The sequence below is a fragment of the Lissotriton vulgaris genome, chromosome 3_1 (assembly GCF_964263255.1).
Source record: "Lissotriton vulgaris chromosome 3_1, aLisVul1.2, whole genome shotgun sequence".
NCBI lineage: Eukaryota > Metazoa > Chordata > Amphibia > Caudata > Salamandridae > Lissotriton > Lissotriton vulgaris.
This window is the reverse complement of record NC_141689.1, coordinates 2,098,548,348-2,098,565,071: the sequence shown is the minus strand read 5'-3', so window position 1 is coordinate 2,098,565,071 and position 16,724 is coordinate 2,098,548,348. Positions and strand designations below refer to the sequence as shown.

Below are 16,724 nucleotides of genomic sequence, written 5' to 3'. Positions count from 1 at the left end.
AAACGGTGGCCAGCCATTGGAAAGGAGTGTCCTGTGACGTACACTTTTCTCTTTGTAGTCTGTCCCACTTGGACGGACTTCCCCGACTTACTGCTGGTGTAAAAGTTTTTTGTTTTGTTATCTTCTTTATGGGGTGAAACAGATGGCCCCATAAAGAAGATAATAAACCTTTTACAACAGCAGGGCAGTCTGTCCAAGTGGGACGGCTTCAAAAGAGAAGTCTCTGTCTAGGACAGGCACGTGCAGCAAACTGCATCCTGGGCGTCCTCATCGACTTTCTCCAACGTTGAATAATTTGGTTATCCTGTTTTATAAACTATTGTTTCAAAACTATACATAAATCCAGAACTGTAAAATTCTGCCCTTGCTTTAGTTTAATTAGTAGCGGCGTTTCGCTCTGTGTGTGTGTGTGTGTGGCTCTGTGTGTGTGTGTGTGTGTGTGGCTCTGTGTGTGTGTGTGGCTCTGTGTGTGTGTGTGTGTGTGTGGCTCTGTGTGTGTGTGTGGCTCTGTGTGTGTGTGTGGCTCTGTGTGTGTGTGTGTGTGGCTCTGTGTGTGTGTGTGTGGCTCTGTGTGTGTGTGTGTGTGGCTCTGTGTGTGTGTGTGTGTGGCTCTGTGTGTGTGTGTGTGTGGCTCTGTGTGTGGCTGTGTGTGTGGCTCTGTGTGTGGCTCTGTGTGTGGCTCTGTGTGTGGCTCTGTGTGTGGCTCTGTGTGTGGCTCTGTGTGTGGCTCTGTGTGTGGCTCTGTGTGTGGCTCTGTGTGTGTGTGTGTGGCTCTGTGTGTGTGTGTGTGTGTGTGTGTGGCTCTGTGTGTGTGTGGCTCTGTGTGTGTGTGTGTGTGTGTGTGTGTGGCTCTGTGTGTGTGTGGCTCTGTGTGTGTGTGGCTCTGTGTGTGTGTGTGTGTGTGTGTGTGTGTGTGTGTGGCTCTGTGTGTGTGTGTGTGTGTGGCTCTGTGTGTGTGGCTCAGTGTGTGTGTGTGTGTGCGCGCTGTGGGTGTGTGCGCGCGCTGTGGGTGTGCAAATGCAATAGGTCTCGCATTTGCGAGAGATTAAGCTATTGGCATTATAGATGAGTGCCATTTATTTATCAGTTTTCAAAACCAAATGCTTGTCTTACATTGTTGGTGATTTGAGATGCCTTGAATGCCTGGCAGTGACGCAGTGCATTTCTGGATTCTCGAGGCAGCCTCATAGAGGACAGCTCACACCGCTGCCTCTGCAGAGACACTGCATCGTGGAGACTGCCAGTCTCTGGCCGACTGGTGCTCCTAAGACGACCAGTGCCTAGATACGAACACTGGATATAAACTGAGGCCCCAGAGGTGCTTGGTCAGGCTCCGGAGATAAGGCAGAGAGATGGCTACTCTTCCCACTCCTGCCACCTAATCGGGATGCAAGTCACATGATAAGCTTGCGCCCCCGCCCAAATTATTATTTAACTTCTTACCCTCCTGCGAAATGAAAGACCCACGAAGGAGGAAGTTAAGGAAATTTAAACAGTGAAAAGGGACTAAGATCCAGAGAAACAACTTGCGCTGTGCATTACTATGACTGCACACAGTGCGGGTGTTTAAAGCCTCTCACATGCACAACAAGAGCGGTAAGAATTAGACATGGCACATAAAAAAAATCTAGATAGAGGGATTAAATGATTAAATTAAGGGCTCCTAAAGGTAAACTAAAATAAAAGTGATAGAGAAAGATATGTAATAGGAGGACAATACACTTCTTAATGAAAATATGCTAATGAATTTCCCTAAAAAACAATTCATGCCCTCATTAAAAGATGCAGTTGAGGCTGTTTTTAACAAAACAAAGACTACATTACTGAGGAAGTACCCTCGCTGACGAGAACGAACCCATACCAAAGAAAGGAGGTAAAGGCTTAAATAAGACCAAATATCTTGAGCTTCATGGTAGCCTGTGTGCTACAAAAGACCAGATCCTATCCCTAGATAGCCTGTGTCCTACAAAAGACCATGATCTATCCCTAGGTAGCCGGTGCGCTACTGAGCACGTGGGTGCCCACAGCGACACAATTGGAAAGAGCAACCGTATTGACGTAATAAGTTCACGTGTCCCTCGCGGCACAAGAAGACTGAGTGACCTTCATTGCACAAACGACCTCCATTTTCAAACTCGCCATGAGGAGTACCCATTAAGCATTCAAACTGACAATGAGGAGTACTCCTTCTCAATGAATTTTTATGCTTCAGCGGACTAATATATTTTTGACGCCCTTAGAAACCTTTGACAATGACCTTCTTGATGAGGATTTAGTTCAACCAAGTCATTCAAAATCTATCAAGGACCCAATAGGTGTGGAGATGTTTAATCTCACATACCCTAGAGGGTCGGATTGGCAGCAAATGGACCATGTAATGAACTTTATTAAGTTCTGGATCCGTAAACCCCTTGAGTAAGAGACATGAAATATGATTAGGGCTGAATGCCCTAGACCATTCCTAGACAACAAATCTGGGATGACACCACAGCTAGACCCCGAATTACTGACCTTCCTATTCAGGAAGAGACCCCAGGAAGTGGTTCGAGCTCTGCCTCAAACAATGCCTGGGGAAAGTACTGGACACACCAAGACTACTAGCTAGAATCCTGGCCTTGGCAGAGGAAGCATCTCTTAAGGGCACCCCGTGGATGTAGAATTACTCTGGGATGGACTCAACGTGCCCTGTGCCTCTTTGGTAATGCCAACGCAGGACTAACCTCAGAAAGAAGAAGAACTGTACTAATGAGATTAAATCCCAAATTGGGGGACTTTGCTAATAAAGATATTCAGGGTGACCCAAATGGTCTGCTTTTCTGAGAACTTTATAAAAATGTTAGGGAAGTGTGCTTCTACCTTTTTCAGCCTTTAGCACAGACTAACATGAGACATATGTTCGGGGGTAGAATTATCTGAAGGGCTGACAGGATGGATGTCGCGGTCAGCTGCGAACAATATAAGCCCCTATATTATCAACAAAGTCAGAGTGGCTATGGAAGATATTTCAGAGGGAAAAACAACTCTTTTTTCTGCAAAGAGACCGAAACACCTGAGGTGGTGGCAGAGGCCGATTCCAAGGTCATTGACAACAAAGTAAGTCTTAACCCCCACTGGTTTTTCTCATTCAGCGGCAAAAATTGGGCATCAATAACGAATGACTGTTGGGTACAAAAAACCATAAAAGGTTTTAAGATGTAATTCAACATTACACCATATCAAACACAACGCCCTAGAGAGTTAATTCTAGATGAGGAACCATCAGCGCTAGTGGAGTGAAAAATTCAAAACAGGGCTTCGTGAGCATGATTTTTCTGGTGGAAAAAAACAGACCAAGCCTGGTGCCTTGCCATAAACTTGAGAGAACTAAATGCCTTTCTATTATACAGACATTTCAAAATGGATGGTATCCACCTCTAAAGAGACATCAGACAAAAGACGGACTGGCTTGTGAAACTAGATCTCTAAGATGCTTACTTCACAATCCCTATGGTCCAGGATTCTCAAAAATATCTAAAGTTCACCTGGGGAGGGATAATTTGCCAATTTTGTTGCCTTCCCTCTGACCTCTCCTCAGCCCCTTGGTTTTTCACTAAAATTCTAAGACGGGTGGTTGCATCCCTGACAAGAAAAGGCGAACAATAAGTGATCTAGGTAGACAATATGCTACTGATCTCACAATGTCAGGAAAATTTGCTTAAACATATGGGGAGAGGATGTGGTTTAATGCCTTGGGCGGTCGACCTCCAATCTAGTGAACCAGGTTCAAGTCCCGGCAACAACGCTCAACATCCTGTGATTCTAGACAAATCACTTAGTCTCACCGTGCCTAGCAAAAATGAATGTGTCCTTATGTAACACAACTGGTGCTCATGTAAAGCACTCTGATACCTTCGGGTCAAGTTTGCGCTATAAAAACTATATATAAACAAGCATTTACAATGTAATAGGTCTCGCATTAATTAAGTTTGAGCTATTGGCATTGCTAAATATTGCAACACCAATTGCAACAAAAGTCTATAAATTGTAGGCCAAAAAATGTGTATTTATTTTTGTAGCAATGGTGGCATGCTGTGCTTTAAATGAATATGTTTAAAAGTAAAGTGCGCCATACTGCTATTGTTACAATAGTTAATTGTGGATGCGTTAACAATTGATGTGTGCACTGATGGCTGGTGGTATGTGTGTCTGTAGAAATTGTGCACTGATAGCTGGTATTGTGTGTGCTTGGAGGAAGTGTGCACTGCCGGCTGGTGGTGTGTGTCTGATGAATGGGTGCACTGACGGCTGGTGGTGTGTGTGTGCTTGGTGAAAGCGTGCACTGACTGCTGGTGGTGTGTGTGTGCCTGGTGAAAGCGTGCACTGACGGCTGGTGGTGTTAGTGCCCGGTGAAAGCGTGCACTGACGGTTGCTTGTGTGTTGGGCAGGTGAGGGGGCAGATAATCGTAATGTGATCAGCTCTGAGGAGCACACAGCTAATGCTCTTATTCTGAAGCATGTGCTTCCAGACTCCCTGCTCCCCCATGACGGTCGGTCCGAGTTATACCTTACACTAGTGTTAAGCCTCAATAAATCCCAGGCACACTTGTGCTTTGCATCTATCGCCACTGGGAAAAGCAGTGTACCAGTACATTGATTAATTGGCCGGCTGATGGAGACCCTCCTGTGAAATCTAAAGCATTTAATAAAGCAACCCTCATGTTAGCTCTTAAAGTGACCCTCACAATATATTCTCAAATGACCTTCACGTGAGATAAGTGACCCACCGGTGAGACCCGAGAGTTAGCCTCTTGAGATCCAAGGGTGATTATACCCGAGATGCCAGAAGAAGCTGCTGTGACATGTCCAGGAGCCACCTAAATTACCCAACTGTATTTACAAAAACTACTGAAATGTGAGAAAATAGATGCAAAATAGGTCATGTACGAGACCGCGACACACCGCCCCTACGCTAGACGATCACAAAAGTATCACATGTCTATTTCTGAGCTTTTAAACTCTCCTGACATAGAAATAGTGGTCTAACTAGAGCATTCTATCTAGGACAACTGGGATTATGTGGCAGTGATGGACCAAAGCATGCTGCCAAATTATATGGCAAGAAAAGGCAAATTATTGCGGAACAATGCAACACATTTTGTTATATTAATGAACTATTGTCTTTTTTTTACTGCCGGTAACACCATCTGGGCAAAGATTTCACCTTATTAGCAGTTCCTGTTTAACATCCAAATTTACCAATAAACAAATGAAAGATAACTAGTCAACTATTGTAAAAGGTCTTCCACTGCGCTTGAACTCAATCAATCAATCAATCAATCAAAGCATTTATATAGCGCACTACTCACCCAGAGGGTCTCATCGTTTAGCTTTAGTGAGGCTTTAGTGAGCTAGAAGCATGCAGCGCTAGGAGAAAGCAGCTGTGTGCAGAGTGAGGCGCTACGGGAGATAGATGTACAGAGAAGGAGAAGAGACGCCTTGTGCGCAGAGCCATCGGGAAGGAAGCGAGGACTCGTGGCATCACCTTACAGTACACTCTTTGTTTAATGCCGTCCACATCAGCACTATATATAGAGCACAATGCCCCAATAGGTACCAATAGATAAGGCAATTTCAAGTATGCATGCATCAAGCATTACAGGCAAAGGACAACAAGGAGTCTCAATTCATTAGTGAAAGGCTTATTAATCACCGTTTTTTCCAATGGGAATACAGTTATAAAGCAACACTGTACATGAAAACATTCATGAGACAACCCAAATGGCACTTGGTGACAAGGTGATAAAGTGAAAGTGACGACGCAAGTGAACGTAGTGAACAGCGTGGTTGGCGCAAAGTGACAAAAAATATACAGTGTGGGCTCAAAAATAAATTCAAATTATTTCAGATTGCAAGTAGAACACAGTTATGAGCCAAAAGTAATGCGCCAGAGAATTGCGCTGCAGTGTCGACTGCGTTTCGATCCTCAGTGGTTTGGGATCCTCTTCAGGACAGGGTTGACAATTGATGGTCGGAACTCGCACTACTGATTCAGTCTCCCACAGCGCAAGATTTACTCAGGCGCTGCACCGGCATCAATCAAAGAAACCTGGAATTCCCCAGGACGGATCACGACTCATTCCTCTCACTCCATCAATTGTCAACCCTGTCCTGAAGAGGATCCCAAACCACTGAGGATCGAAACGCAGTCGACACTGCAGCTCAATTCTCTGGCGCATTACTTTTGGCTCATAACTGTGTTCTACTTGCAATCTGAAATAATTTGCATTTATTTTTGAGCCCACACTGTATATTTTTTGTCACTTTGCGCCGACCACGCTGTTCACTACATTCACCTTCGTCGTCACTTTCACTTTATTATCACCTTGTCACCAAGTGCCATTTGGGTTGTCTCATGAATGTTTTCATGTACAGTGCTGCTTTATAACTGTATTCCCATTTGAAAAAACGGTGATTAATAAGCCTTTCACTAATGAATTGAGACTCCTTGTTGTCCTTTGCCTGTAATGCTTGATGCATGCATATTTGAAATTGCCTTATCTATTGGTACCTATTGGGACATTGTGCTCTATATATATCTTATACCCAGTCCCAGTTTGGTTTATGGGTTTCACTCCTGTTCTTGTCCACATCAGCAGAGCAGAGGCCTGTACAGTTCCTGGCAGGCCTGGATCAGCCCCCTGAATTCTGGGGGGGGGTAGGGGAGAAATCGGGTTGGAGTCCCAGTCGCTCGACATCCTATAATTCTGGACGAATAAGCTAATATTCCCAGGACAATAAAAATGATTGTGACCTTGTGTAAGGTAACTGGAATGAATGACGCCCCTTAACAGGAGACACGCCCATCCAATACCTGCCCTCTCTGAAGAGAGCACGCAGCGCTGGTCAGCTATGTGAGAGTGTGTGAAGGGGTGCACAGCGCTAAAGGAGGTTACAATGGGTTGAGAGGAGGTGAAGGGTGAAATAACTTGCAATACCACCTACCATAATCCTGCCCTAACAGCCCCACATAACGCCTTAATTTGCTAAAATGTGAAGGGGACAGTACAGCAGCAAAAAGTGGATTGAAAGGATAACGCCAGCAACGTGAGTAATGTTAATAAAGGGAGTGGCTTAAATAACATGCACAAAAAAATCATGCTTAGCTTAGTCTTCTGCCCCACTTGCATTTTGGCTGTTTGTCATTGCATCCAGATATGATACGAGTAGCAGCATACTGACAATAAGTCTGGTCTATTAGCTTTGTCAATGGTTGTTAGTTGCATAAGATAAATAAGCAGCAACAGGCTTGGGCTTTAGTATGCGGCAGGGTTAGGTATAAACATGAAAAATAAAGAGGCCAAATTATGCGGTATAATGCAGCACATTTGAATGCATGGGGGGACTAAACAGGCGCAAGCTGCGGAAAGATAGTGTGAACACAAGTCACTTGGGGGACATTACCTGGCCTGTAGTCACATCACACGGCTGATGTACGCCCATCCAATACCTGGCCTCTCTGAAGAGAGCACGCAGCGATGGTCAGCTGTGTGTGAAGGGGTGCACAGCGCTGAAGGTTACAATGGGTTGACAGGGGGGGAAGGGTGAAATAACTTGCAATACCACCTACCATCGTCCTGCCGTAACAGCCCCACATAACGCCTTAATTTGCTAAAATGTGAGGGACAGTACAGCAGCAAAAAGTGGATTGAAATGATAACGCCAGCAGCGTGGGTAATGTAATAAAGGGAGTGGCTTAAATAACGTGCAAAATAAAAGCAATTAGTGAAGTCCACCACAGGAAAGTTATTGATATAAGTAGCAGCACAGAACTTCAAGCATTTAAGCACACTGTGGACTGAGCAGGGTTTCCGGGTTCAAGCAGAGTATTATAGAATCTGAGCACTGGACACTCACCGAAAAGAACATGTATTAGAGAAAAGCGGTGAGGGCTGACCACCTGAGCGAACGAAAGGCAATAAAAGGGGCTGTGTAGAAGCAGGCAGGAAGAAAACAACAAACGATGCACGCTCTGTGCTGGGGAGGGGGTGGGCCGTTATAGGAAGGGGGCGGAGAGGAGCCTGTGAGAACTCGCGCTGAAAGTTCAAATAAAAGCGGAGATCAAAGGAAGGGTGGGGGAGACAATGGCGAGCAAGTATATGGGAGGTGAGGGGCTGTGCAGCCTGGTGAGCTGAATGCATGTGGCGGCGGAGTACGGCGAGCGCACAAAGTGTCTGGTGGCAAATGGAAGCTGAGCACAATGCGCGTGGTTGTGCTCACATTCACTGTACCCAATCCGCATTTTGGGAGCACTTTTCAAAGCCCTTACTTTATATCTCGCAAGCATTGCTAACGCAGTGGCTCGGCGATACCTAAAAAATGTAAAGAAAAATATATATGTAATGGGCAGTAGTTCAATTTGAAGGATTAGGATTCATCATCAACAATGAAAAATCGATAATGACCACCACACAAAATCTAGATTTCTTAGGGTTCCAGGTAAATACCATTACAGCCCAACTACCACCAAAGAAGTTGTCCAAAATAAAGAAGTCAGTATTTTATGTGCTATCCAAAGACGTAGTCTGCTTACGCGAACTAGCAAGAGCCATTGGACTTCTATCCTTCTCTATCCAAGCAGTTCCCCAGGCCCACTACACTACAGGGCTTTACAAAGACTGAAATCTTTGGGGTTGAAGAAAGGTCTATGGTGTTCAGACAGAATTCCCTTATCACAGGAATCTCGGGAAGACCTCCTATAGTGGTGGAACAGTTAGACATTTGGTATGGCAATGTGAATTTCGGGAACACACTGTAGCATACTGTGGAATCAGACGCAATCAATTTAGTTTGGGGTGCGAAAATGGGAAAGCTAGAAACGAGGGGGGAGGGGGAGTGGTGTCGAGGAACTGTTTGAACATACACTTTGAGTTTCAAATCCACTCTGAGAAACAGTGTTTTCCTCCTCAAACTAGACAATTTTACAGCAGTGTCTTATATCAGTCGCCTGCGGGGTGCAAGATCAAAGATACTTGCAGACCTAGCAAAGAAGATTTGGTACTTTTGTTGGAGTAAAAACATTATACTAAAGACAGAGTTTATCCCCGGCCACCAAAACACAAGGGTAGATTGGAACTCAAGGTTTCTAAAGGATTCAAGTGACTGGAAGCTGAATCCTATATACTTCAGTAAGATTCAGGATTTATAGGGCCCATTTCAATAGGACCTGTTTGCCAGCAGGCTCACTTTTCAAGTGAAACAATATTACAGTTGGAGACCAGACCCCAAAGTCTCTGCAGTGGGCGCCCTGGTCCAAACTTCGAACATAAAGAATTGTTATGCCTTCCCTCTGTTTGGACTTCCAGTAAAACCCTCTGAATTAGAGCAAGCAGGGCAATGCAACTTGATCTTAGTTACTCCATTTGAAGTACCCAGGTTTGGTTCCCGGGATCAATGGAATTAGAAGTGGAGATTCCACGTATGATCCGAGGCAATTTTTGTGTTCTCCAAGGACAAGGAGAGGAACATCCTCTCCTATAGGGAAAAATGAACCTTCTTACTTGAAAGATTTCAGGAGATCTAAGATATACTTGGGCCTTTCAGGAGAGGCTAAAGAGTTACTGGATGAATCCTGGGCACCAGGTACAAGGATTAGATATACCGGCGTATGGAAGAATGGTTGTAGTTGGTGCCTGGAACGTGATTTGGATCCAGTGGATGCTCCTGTAGTGGATGAAGCAAACTACCTTGCTGACTCATTTAGATCAGGTTTATGTTCTAGAACAGCCAACTGTTCCAGATCAGGAATATCGGCAGGCCATTCACTAATAAATGACTATTCTATTGGTACTGACCCTTTAATCCGCAAGGTAATGTAGGGAATAAGACTTAGACAAAGCAAACACAAGGAGATAATCGACGCAGCGCTGAAACTTTTCAGACACTCACCCCCAGTCACAGATCTTGGTTGAATCCATCATCGTTCTATAGATCACTTCACCACCCCAGTTCAGACCCAGCTATATGCAAATCAGTCTTGATCATGTGCCTCTTGGGAACAGTCCAGCCTGAACTGCCAAGCCAGGTCTTCCCTGGACCGGAAATCAGCATCTGGGTACCGGTTTCGGGTGAACACCCCAGATCAGCCAGGCTAGCTTTAATCCAGTGGCAAAGTGAGCAAGGGACCCACGTCTGGGCTTACCCTGCCAACTTGGGGCAAACACTAGGAGACTTAGATGCCCCCCCCAAGGCCAAATATGATTCACTGTGGAAGTTAACCTTATCTTTGACCTATTTACTGCATGTCCTATTTACTGAATGGCCTGATAACCCTTATCTTTCCAAAAAGCAGTTATCTATAAAACTAGCAACCTTTCTCTGTCTAATATCCTTTAGAAGAGTATCGGATGTTAAAGTGTTGGAGGTCTCTAATAGATATTACTCTCCAGACTGAGTGCATTTCAAAATATGGAAAAGGGCAAAAACTATGTCTGAAATTTTCTGTCCTGGCTTCACTAACAGTAAAAAAACTGTGTGCTAACTTGCATGAAAGCTTATGAAGAAAAAATTAATAATGTTAGACCAAATGGCAAAGACCATTTACTAATATCGTTTGTTAAACCTTATAGAACAGTATCTACAGCTACCAATGCAAGATGGGTAAGAACAGTCATGTTGGAAGAGGCAATAGATTTGACCAAATTTGGCACACACTCCTCCCGTGGTATGATGCCCAGTAATGTGTTTTGGGCTGGAGGGTCTCTGATATTTTAAAAGCTGCAGACTGGTCCAATGCATACAACTTTGCTAAATTTTACATTAAACCTGTTGAATTTGTAAGCAGCACAGCGTTAAAAAGCTTTACACGTACATAGTAATAGTAGTCTCTGGTCTTGTAATGAAATGACGATTCTCCAATTAACTTATTTATTTATTTTACTCATTTGTATGGCGTGGCGAATCATCCTCAGGGGATCTCTCGGCGCCTGTAAGAGTCATACACTGTTGCAGAGAAATCATTTGAATAGCCAGGTCTTAAGAAGCTTTTTATAATGGCAGAAATTGGTGCAGGCACGGATCTCGTCCGGCAAGATGTTCCAATGGGTGGGGGCTAAGTACGAAAATGCCCGACCACCCATCCTCGCCTTCCTGATTCTCTGTACACAGAGCAGGTTACGACTGCTGGATCTCAGGAGTTGTGTGGGCTGGTACCGTTCGATCTTCTTCGTCAGGTAGGCTGGTCCCATACCATGGAGGGATTTGAAAACCAGACATAGTTTAAAAATGGGCCTCTTTCTGATAGGGAGCCAATGCAATAGACGCAGGAGGGAGTCCGGGCCGGCTTGTTGAGGGTAAGGCGGGCTGCAGTGTTTTGAACCACTTGTAATCCAGAAGCCAGATCCTCCCTCATCCCCACCAGCAGTGAGTTTCCATAACTTTTTAACTCCTAGTCTGTTTTTACTGCCCACTGTTTCTGTTCTGTTCTGTTGTCTGTTTTTAGCTGTGTTGTGTTATTTCAATACGAGTTGAGGGTGGAAAGCGTCGGGACACTCCTTGTGAGTAGCTGTACGCTATACAAAAACTCAATAACATAACATAACATAACATAATCCAGTCGACTAACCAAGAGCGACTGGATCATTGTCTGTCTGGCCGAAAGCGGAATCCACGGAAAGATCCTTCTAAGCATTCGCATGGTTCCAAAACTGGTATCGGTCACTGATTTGACCTGCACTTTCATTGATAAAGTATTATCACTTTTTATGCCCAAGTTCTTTGCCCATCATCTAGGTGTGGGTGCATCTCCTAGCTCAGGTGGCCACCAATCTGAAGACAACAACCCCTCCGCTTTACCAACTAGCACTATTTCCGTCTTAGAGGAGTTGAGCTGGAGAAAGTTCTTCTTCATCCAGCTCGCTATGGTGGTCATGCAATGTCTAAATTTAAGTTTAGTAACCGCCGGGGTCTTATCAGTGGGGACTCAAGACTGAGCCCTGTGGCACCCCCTTACCCACACTGGTGTTTTAAGAGATGAATGAGCCCAGCAGGACACATTGTGTTCTACCCGTCAGGAAGCTCTGGATCCAAATGAAGGCCCTGCCTCTGACACCAATCTCTCGCAACCAGTCCAAAAGGATCCGGTAATAGATGGTGTCAAAGGCCGCCGACCGATCCAGTAGAACCAGCATGACGGGGTTGTCCCTGTCCAGGGACATCCTTAAAGTATTCGTGACCTCCAGCAGTGCGGCCTCCGTGCTGTGGGAGGCACAGAATCCCGACTGAGAGGTATCCATTCTGTTGTTCTGTTCCAGATACTGGTAGAGATGCCGATTGACTACTGTCTCCATGATTTTTGCGCAACAGGGTAGAAGAGAGATGGGCGCCAAATCTGATGGGGAGCCAAATTTCACTTGCGTTAATAGGGAGCGACTTCTTCCCCTGTGACATTAGGAAAGCGTTCTAAGCTTGATGGACTACGATTCTCCAGAGGGAGAGCGTTGCCATGCGGGCCCTCTTAAGCGTCAAAAGGCATTATAGATTACATCAATTTTGTTGATAAAGGGGCTCCCTAGGTTCTCAAACAGTGTCTGAGTAGGCGGTGGGAGCAGATTATTACACTTGGGGTTAGTAAAGAAAGAATCCTGATTTCATTAAAGACAACGGAGGCAAACATTATCCCACCCACCACACCCTTGTGGATAAAAGGAAAACGCATTGCTTAGAGACATACTTGGTATTTTTTAACACTTTATAGAGTATCTATTATTTTCAATCAGATTTGATTGTTAACTTAAGTACTTAACGCCTTATGAATTGATACCACCTGATTTTTCTTTCCACTCTTTCAGACACTCTGTCTTTGTCAGAATCTCCTCCTTATCAAATGCAAATAGTGGAAGACGTCAATTAAAAAGAATGTATTGGTTTTCCGTTGCTGCTCTTAAGAGGATGATGCCAAGTTACCATGACGTTATATATTGTTCTAATGTTCTTATGCAATGTTTTATTCATGATCTACCATGTTCTTTAAAGTGCTGCATATGAGACAGCAATAAAAGGATTATTGCATAATGTTAGCCTCCGTTTTCTTTAATGAAATCAGGATGCTCTCTGTATGTTAATTGAAGAATCGTCATTCTCCCAAAAATGTCTCACATAGACTTCTAGTTATTATAGGCGTCTCAAAATGTTATTTACATAAATTATATAGTGCTAATGTTAACAAAATAAGTACCGGGTATATCGCGCAGTGCGGGCGTTTTATCGCATGGGTGGAGTTCGGACAGCACCCGGCCTTCCTCCGCAAACGCCCACCGTAACGTCGGACTGCCTGAGGTCCATCCGACACACACAAGGCGTTAAAAGCTGGCGCCTGCCATTTTGTAGGCACACATATGGTTAACGTCCACTAAGGACTCTCTTTCCGTGTCCTCACAAACGACACTGTCATTAGACGCGATAAAGGGACGATAGACTGAACAAGGACTGCAGCGATGGTTCCTGAAAGGGCATTTTGCTCGAGGCCAGTAAAAATATGAAATCCGCAGCAATAATTTTCCATGTAGTTAGTGCAGCCCTTTTGGGACAACTGATATTAGGTCAAAGTCCAGTCTACTTGAATATTGAACTTCAAGGCGAAAAAAAAAAAACCCTTCATAATCGTTCTAGTCCATAGCTGCTTTCAGATGCATTTTTCTACCGGCTCTAAATTTGGAAATCTATTGAAGATTAAATTTCTGTATATAAGTCACTAGTCTGATGGAGGTTCTAGCAATAAAGACCTAAATACGGAGCACTAATCGTGATTATTGTATATAATACTATCTTATTATCCATCCTATGGTTTCTGAAACCGATATATAAATTATCGGGAAGGCGAGGCATCTCATAAATAGTATTAAGTAATTCATCTCCTGAGTAAATGACACTTATTTTTGCATTAAAAACAAATACTATTGTTATATTATTGTTATACTCATCCTCTTGGCTGACCACAGGACAGTTAAAAGCATTACTTGTAATAATGAGCACAAGCACTTTCATGTTCTAAAGTAACTCTATATAGTATATTAACTGAGTCCGCATGCAAGTGGCCTCACAAACCATATAGGTTGCGTATCATTTATCCATATATCAGTAATGAAAGGACATGTTGATGCAAACTTAATTTGCACTATTGCACCCCCACACAAGTAAGGATAAGTAATAAGGAGCACAAGTATGAAACCTTCACAGTTTACTGTGGTCTTACCTATAGTGTGTGGCACTTTACACCAGGGTCTTTAATATTATTAGGTAAGCCGCCAAATATATATTTTGTTAATGTCAGCCTTGAGAAAGCCCCTGGCCCACAAGCCACTCGAGGAGCGAAACAAGTGTTGGCTGTGTTTGATATGTTACCAAGTGAAATTACAGCTGTACTTGATTCCTTACCGGCTGTATTCGATACTTTACCATAGACAATTACAGTTGTGATTGATTCATTGCCAAGGAGAAATATGACCAATCTAAATTTGTTATATTAAAAGGGTGTATTTGATCTATTACAAGAAAAATTGTGGCAGTACTTGATTCATTGCCAAAGAGGAGTACTGCAAGATAGGACTTTGCGATGATAAAAGTATAAAATTGAAAAAATAAAACATAGGCCAGAAACAACCAGAATTGTTCAGCGTGGAACAGATGCACTGAAAATTCTCTTTCCATTTTCTTTAGAAGCACATCTCTATTTTGAAAATAAATGTGCAATGAACTGCCAGAGATGGAGATGACGTGTCCTGCACAAAGGTTCTACTTCCAAAACGATATCATTACAGACTGTCTATTTGATCATACAAAGAACACATTAATCTTGGGAAACACACACTCACTATAGTAGAATAATAAGCAGTAGAATTGAGATATCAGACCTGGTGTCCAGTTAAAAGTAGTAATTCACTTTTCAACGTGAGTTAGGGGTGTGAAGGCATCATTATTTTGGAAATGTTTACCACCAAGTGTCTTAGATGCAAGTACTACAGTCAGTAAGCCTCATTCTCTAAATGTGTTTTTTTTTGCATTAATTGAAAGACTTGTTGCCCACTAGAAAAATGTCTCGGCATGAAACATTCCCCCTTCCTCCATGTACTAAAGCACTCTCCCACCATAGACTGCAAGATGTGGGTGTTGAAGTGGATTGCCACATAGGGAAATGAGAAAGTAGTCAATCTTCCCCCCCCCCGACCCCCCCCCTTGTTTCTCGAGGTGGTCCTAGTGTGAGTACAGATGCAAACTACTTTTTGGCCTTTTATGTGTCCTAAGCCAGGACCGCACTAAAATGAGGCCGCTTTTTTTTTTTTGTTTTAGTCCTGTACCAGTTTCTCCACAATGGGTAAGTGGTGGCTTGGGAGTATTTAATATGGTTTAAATAAGCTAGCCACCATTCAGATCTAGGTGCCATGAGGATCCTTTTGTTCACCAAAGCCCGCTTTCCATCTCCTTTGAACTTGAAAACCTGTTGTAATCCCCTGATCTCTAGTCCGAATGGAAGTCTGCCACGCCTTAAACAGATGAGATGAAATGCCAGCATATTAATTTTTATTATATTAATATGGCCTATCCAGGAGAAATAGTAAGAATGGCACTTTGCCAAGTTTGTCACAGTCAGCAATTTCACGGATAGTCAGTCTGCGGCACTCTGTCCCCTTTAAGTCTTTGTGGGTATGACACTATATTGTATGGCCAACCTTATCTATCTGAGGAGATTCTCCAGAGGTTCTCTACCTTATCCAGAAAGATTAACATGTATGATCTCCATCTTTTCTGTGTTAACTTTGAAACCAGGTGTATTCGAGAGCCTTCAAGGCGGCTGGGGTTGAGGCTTCCATCTCTGTCACGGACTTTCAGTCATCATCAAAGGAGCTAATTTTATGTCCATCTCACCTAACCTAATAACCTTAATCCTTGGGCATTCCTGCATCATTACTGCAAAATGCTCAGTTATTAAGACAAAAACACAGTGACCGGACAGTCCTGCCTACTGGCTCAAGGTAATATTTGAGTTTGTTTTTAAACTCAAGTCACCTCAGGTGTGTTATCTGTATGCACAATATTCCAATAGAGTCTAACTCCTTCAGGACTTGTGATCAGTTGTATTTATTCAGTAAGTGAAAATGTTTCAAGTAATTCTAGCTATAGGATTGATGTGAAAATGTTATCTTGTGCACCACTGCCATTTTTCTGTTCTTTCAGTGAACATGAAAATTGGAAAACTGAGACAAATGCAAGTATCATTTAGTATTTCTTTGATGTATTCACCTAATTAGGGTGAGTGATAAATGTATGTATTTTTAAGAGTTTATATGATTTAAGATGCAACACCTAACAGAACCACCTTTTTTCAGTGAACAGCCAGCACCACACCCTGAACTGGAAAGGACTGCTGAAAATGGAATATTAAAGCCGGTAATGTAGATCAACTTTAATATATATACAATATATATAATGAGGAAAAGAGTACGATTGTAATTTTTCTATTCATTTTCCTTTACCTGCATTTCTACCATACTTATTTAATTCCAGTCACATTCTTGAGCGTACATATTCCAGTCAACATAGAGATTTATACCAAGCTAAAACTGACTAGCAGTAGTTTGGTAATTAAACATAAATACTATCAATATATTTTAACTTATGACAAAGCTTCTGTGCAGATTCTATTTGAGTACTGGATAAAGAATAGGAACCTAATGTTAAACAATTTGAGAGGG

The 16,724-nt window shown here is 43.2% G+C and overlaps 1 protein-coding gene across 2 annotated transcripts in view; it reads left to right on the top strand.

Moving 5' to 3' along the window:
• The window catches only part of FIP1L1 (factor interacting with PAPOLA and CPSF1), a 604,847-nt gene that overhangs the window by 70,286 nt on the left and 517,837 nt on the right, over positions 1-16,724 (top strand). For both annotated transcript variants that reach the window (XM_086962650.1, XM_086962648.1), the window contains exon 3: positions 16,359-16,419. In XM_086962650.1, coding sequence (XP_086818776.1) covers positions 16,359-16,419 — 61 coding nt within the window. The remainder of the gene's footprint in view (positions 1-16,358; positions 16,420-16,724) is intronic.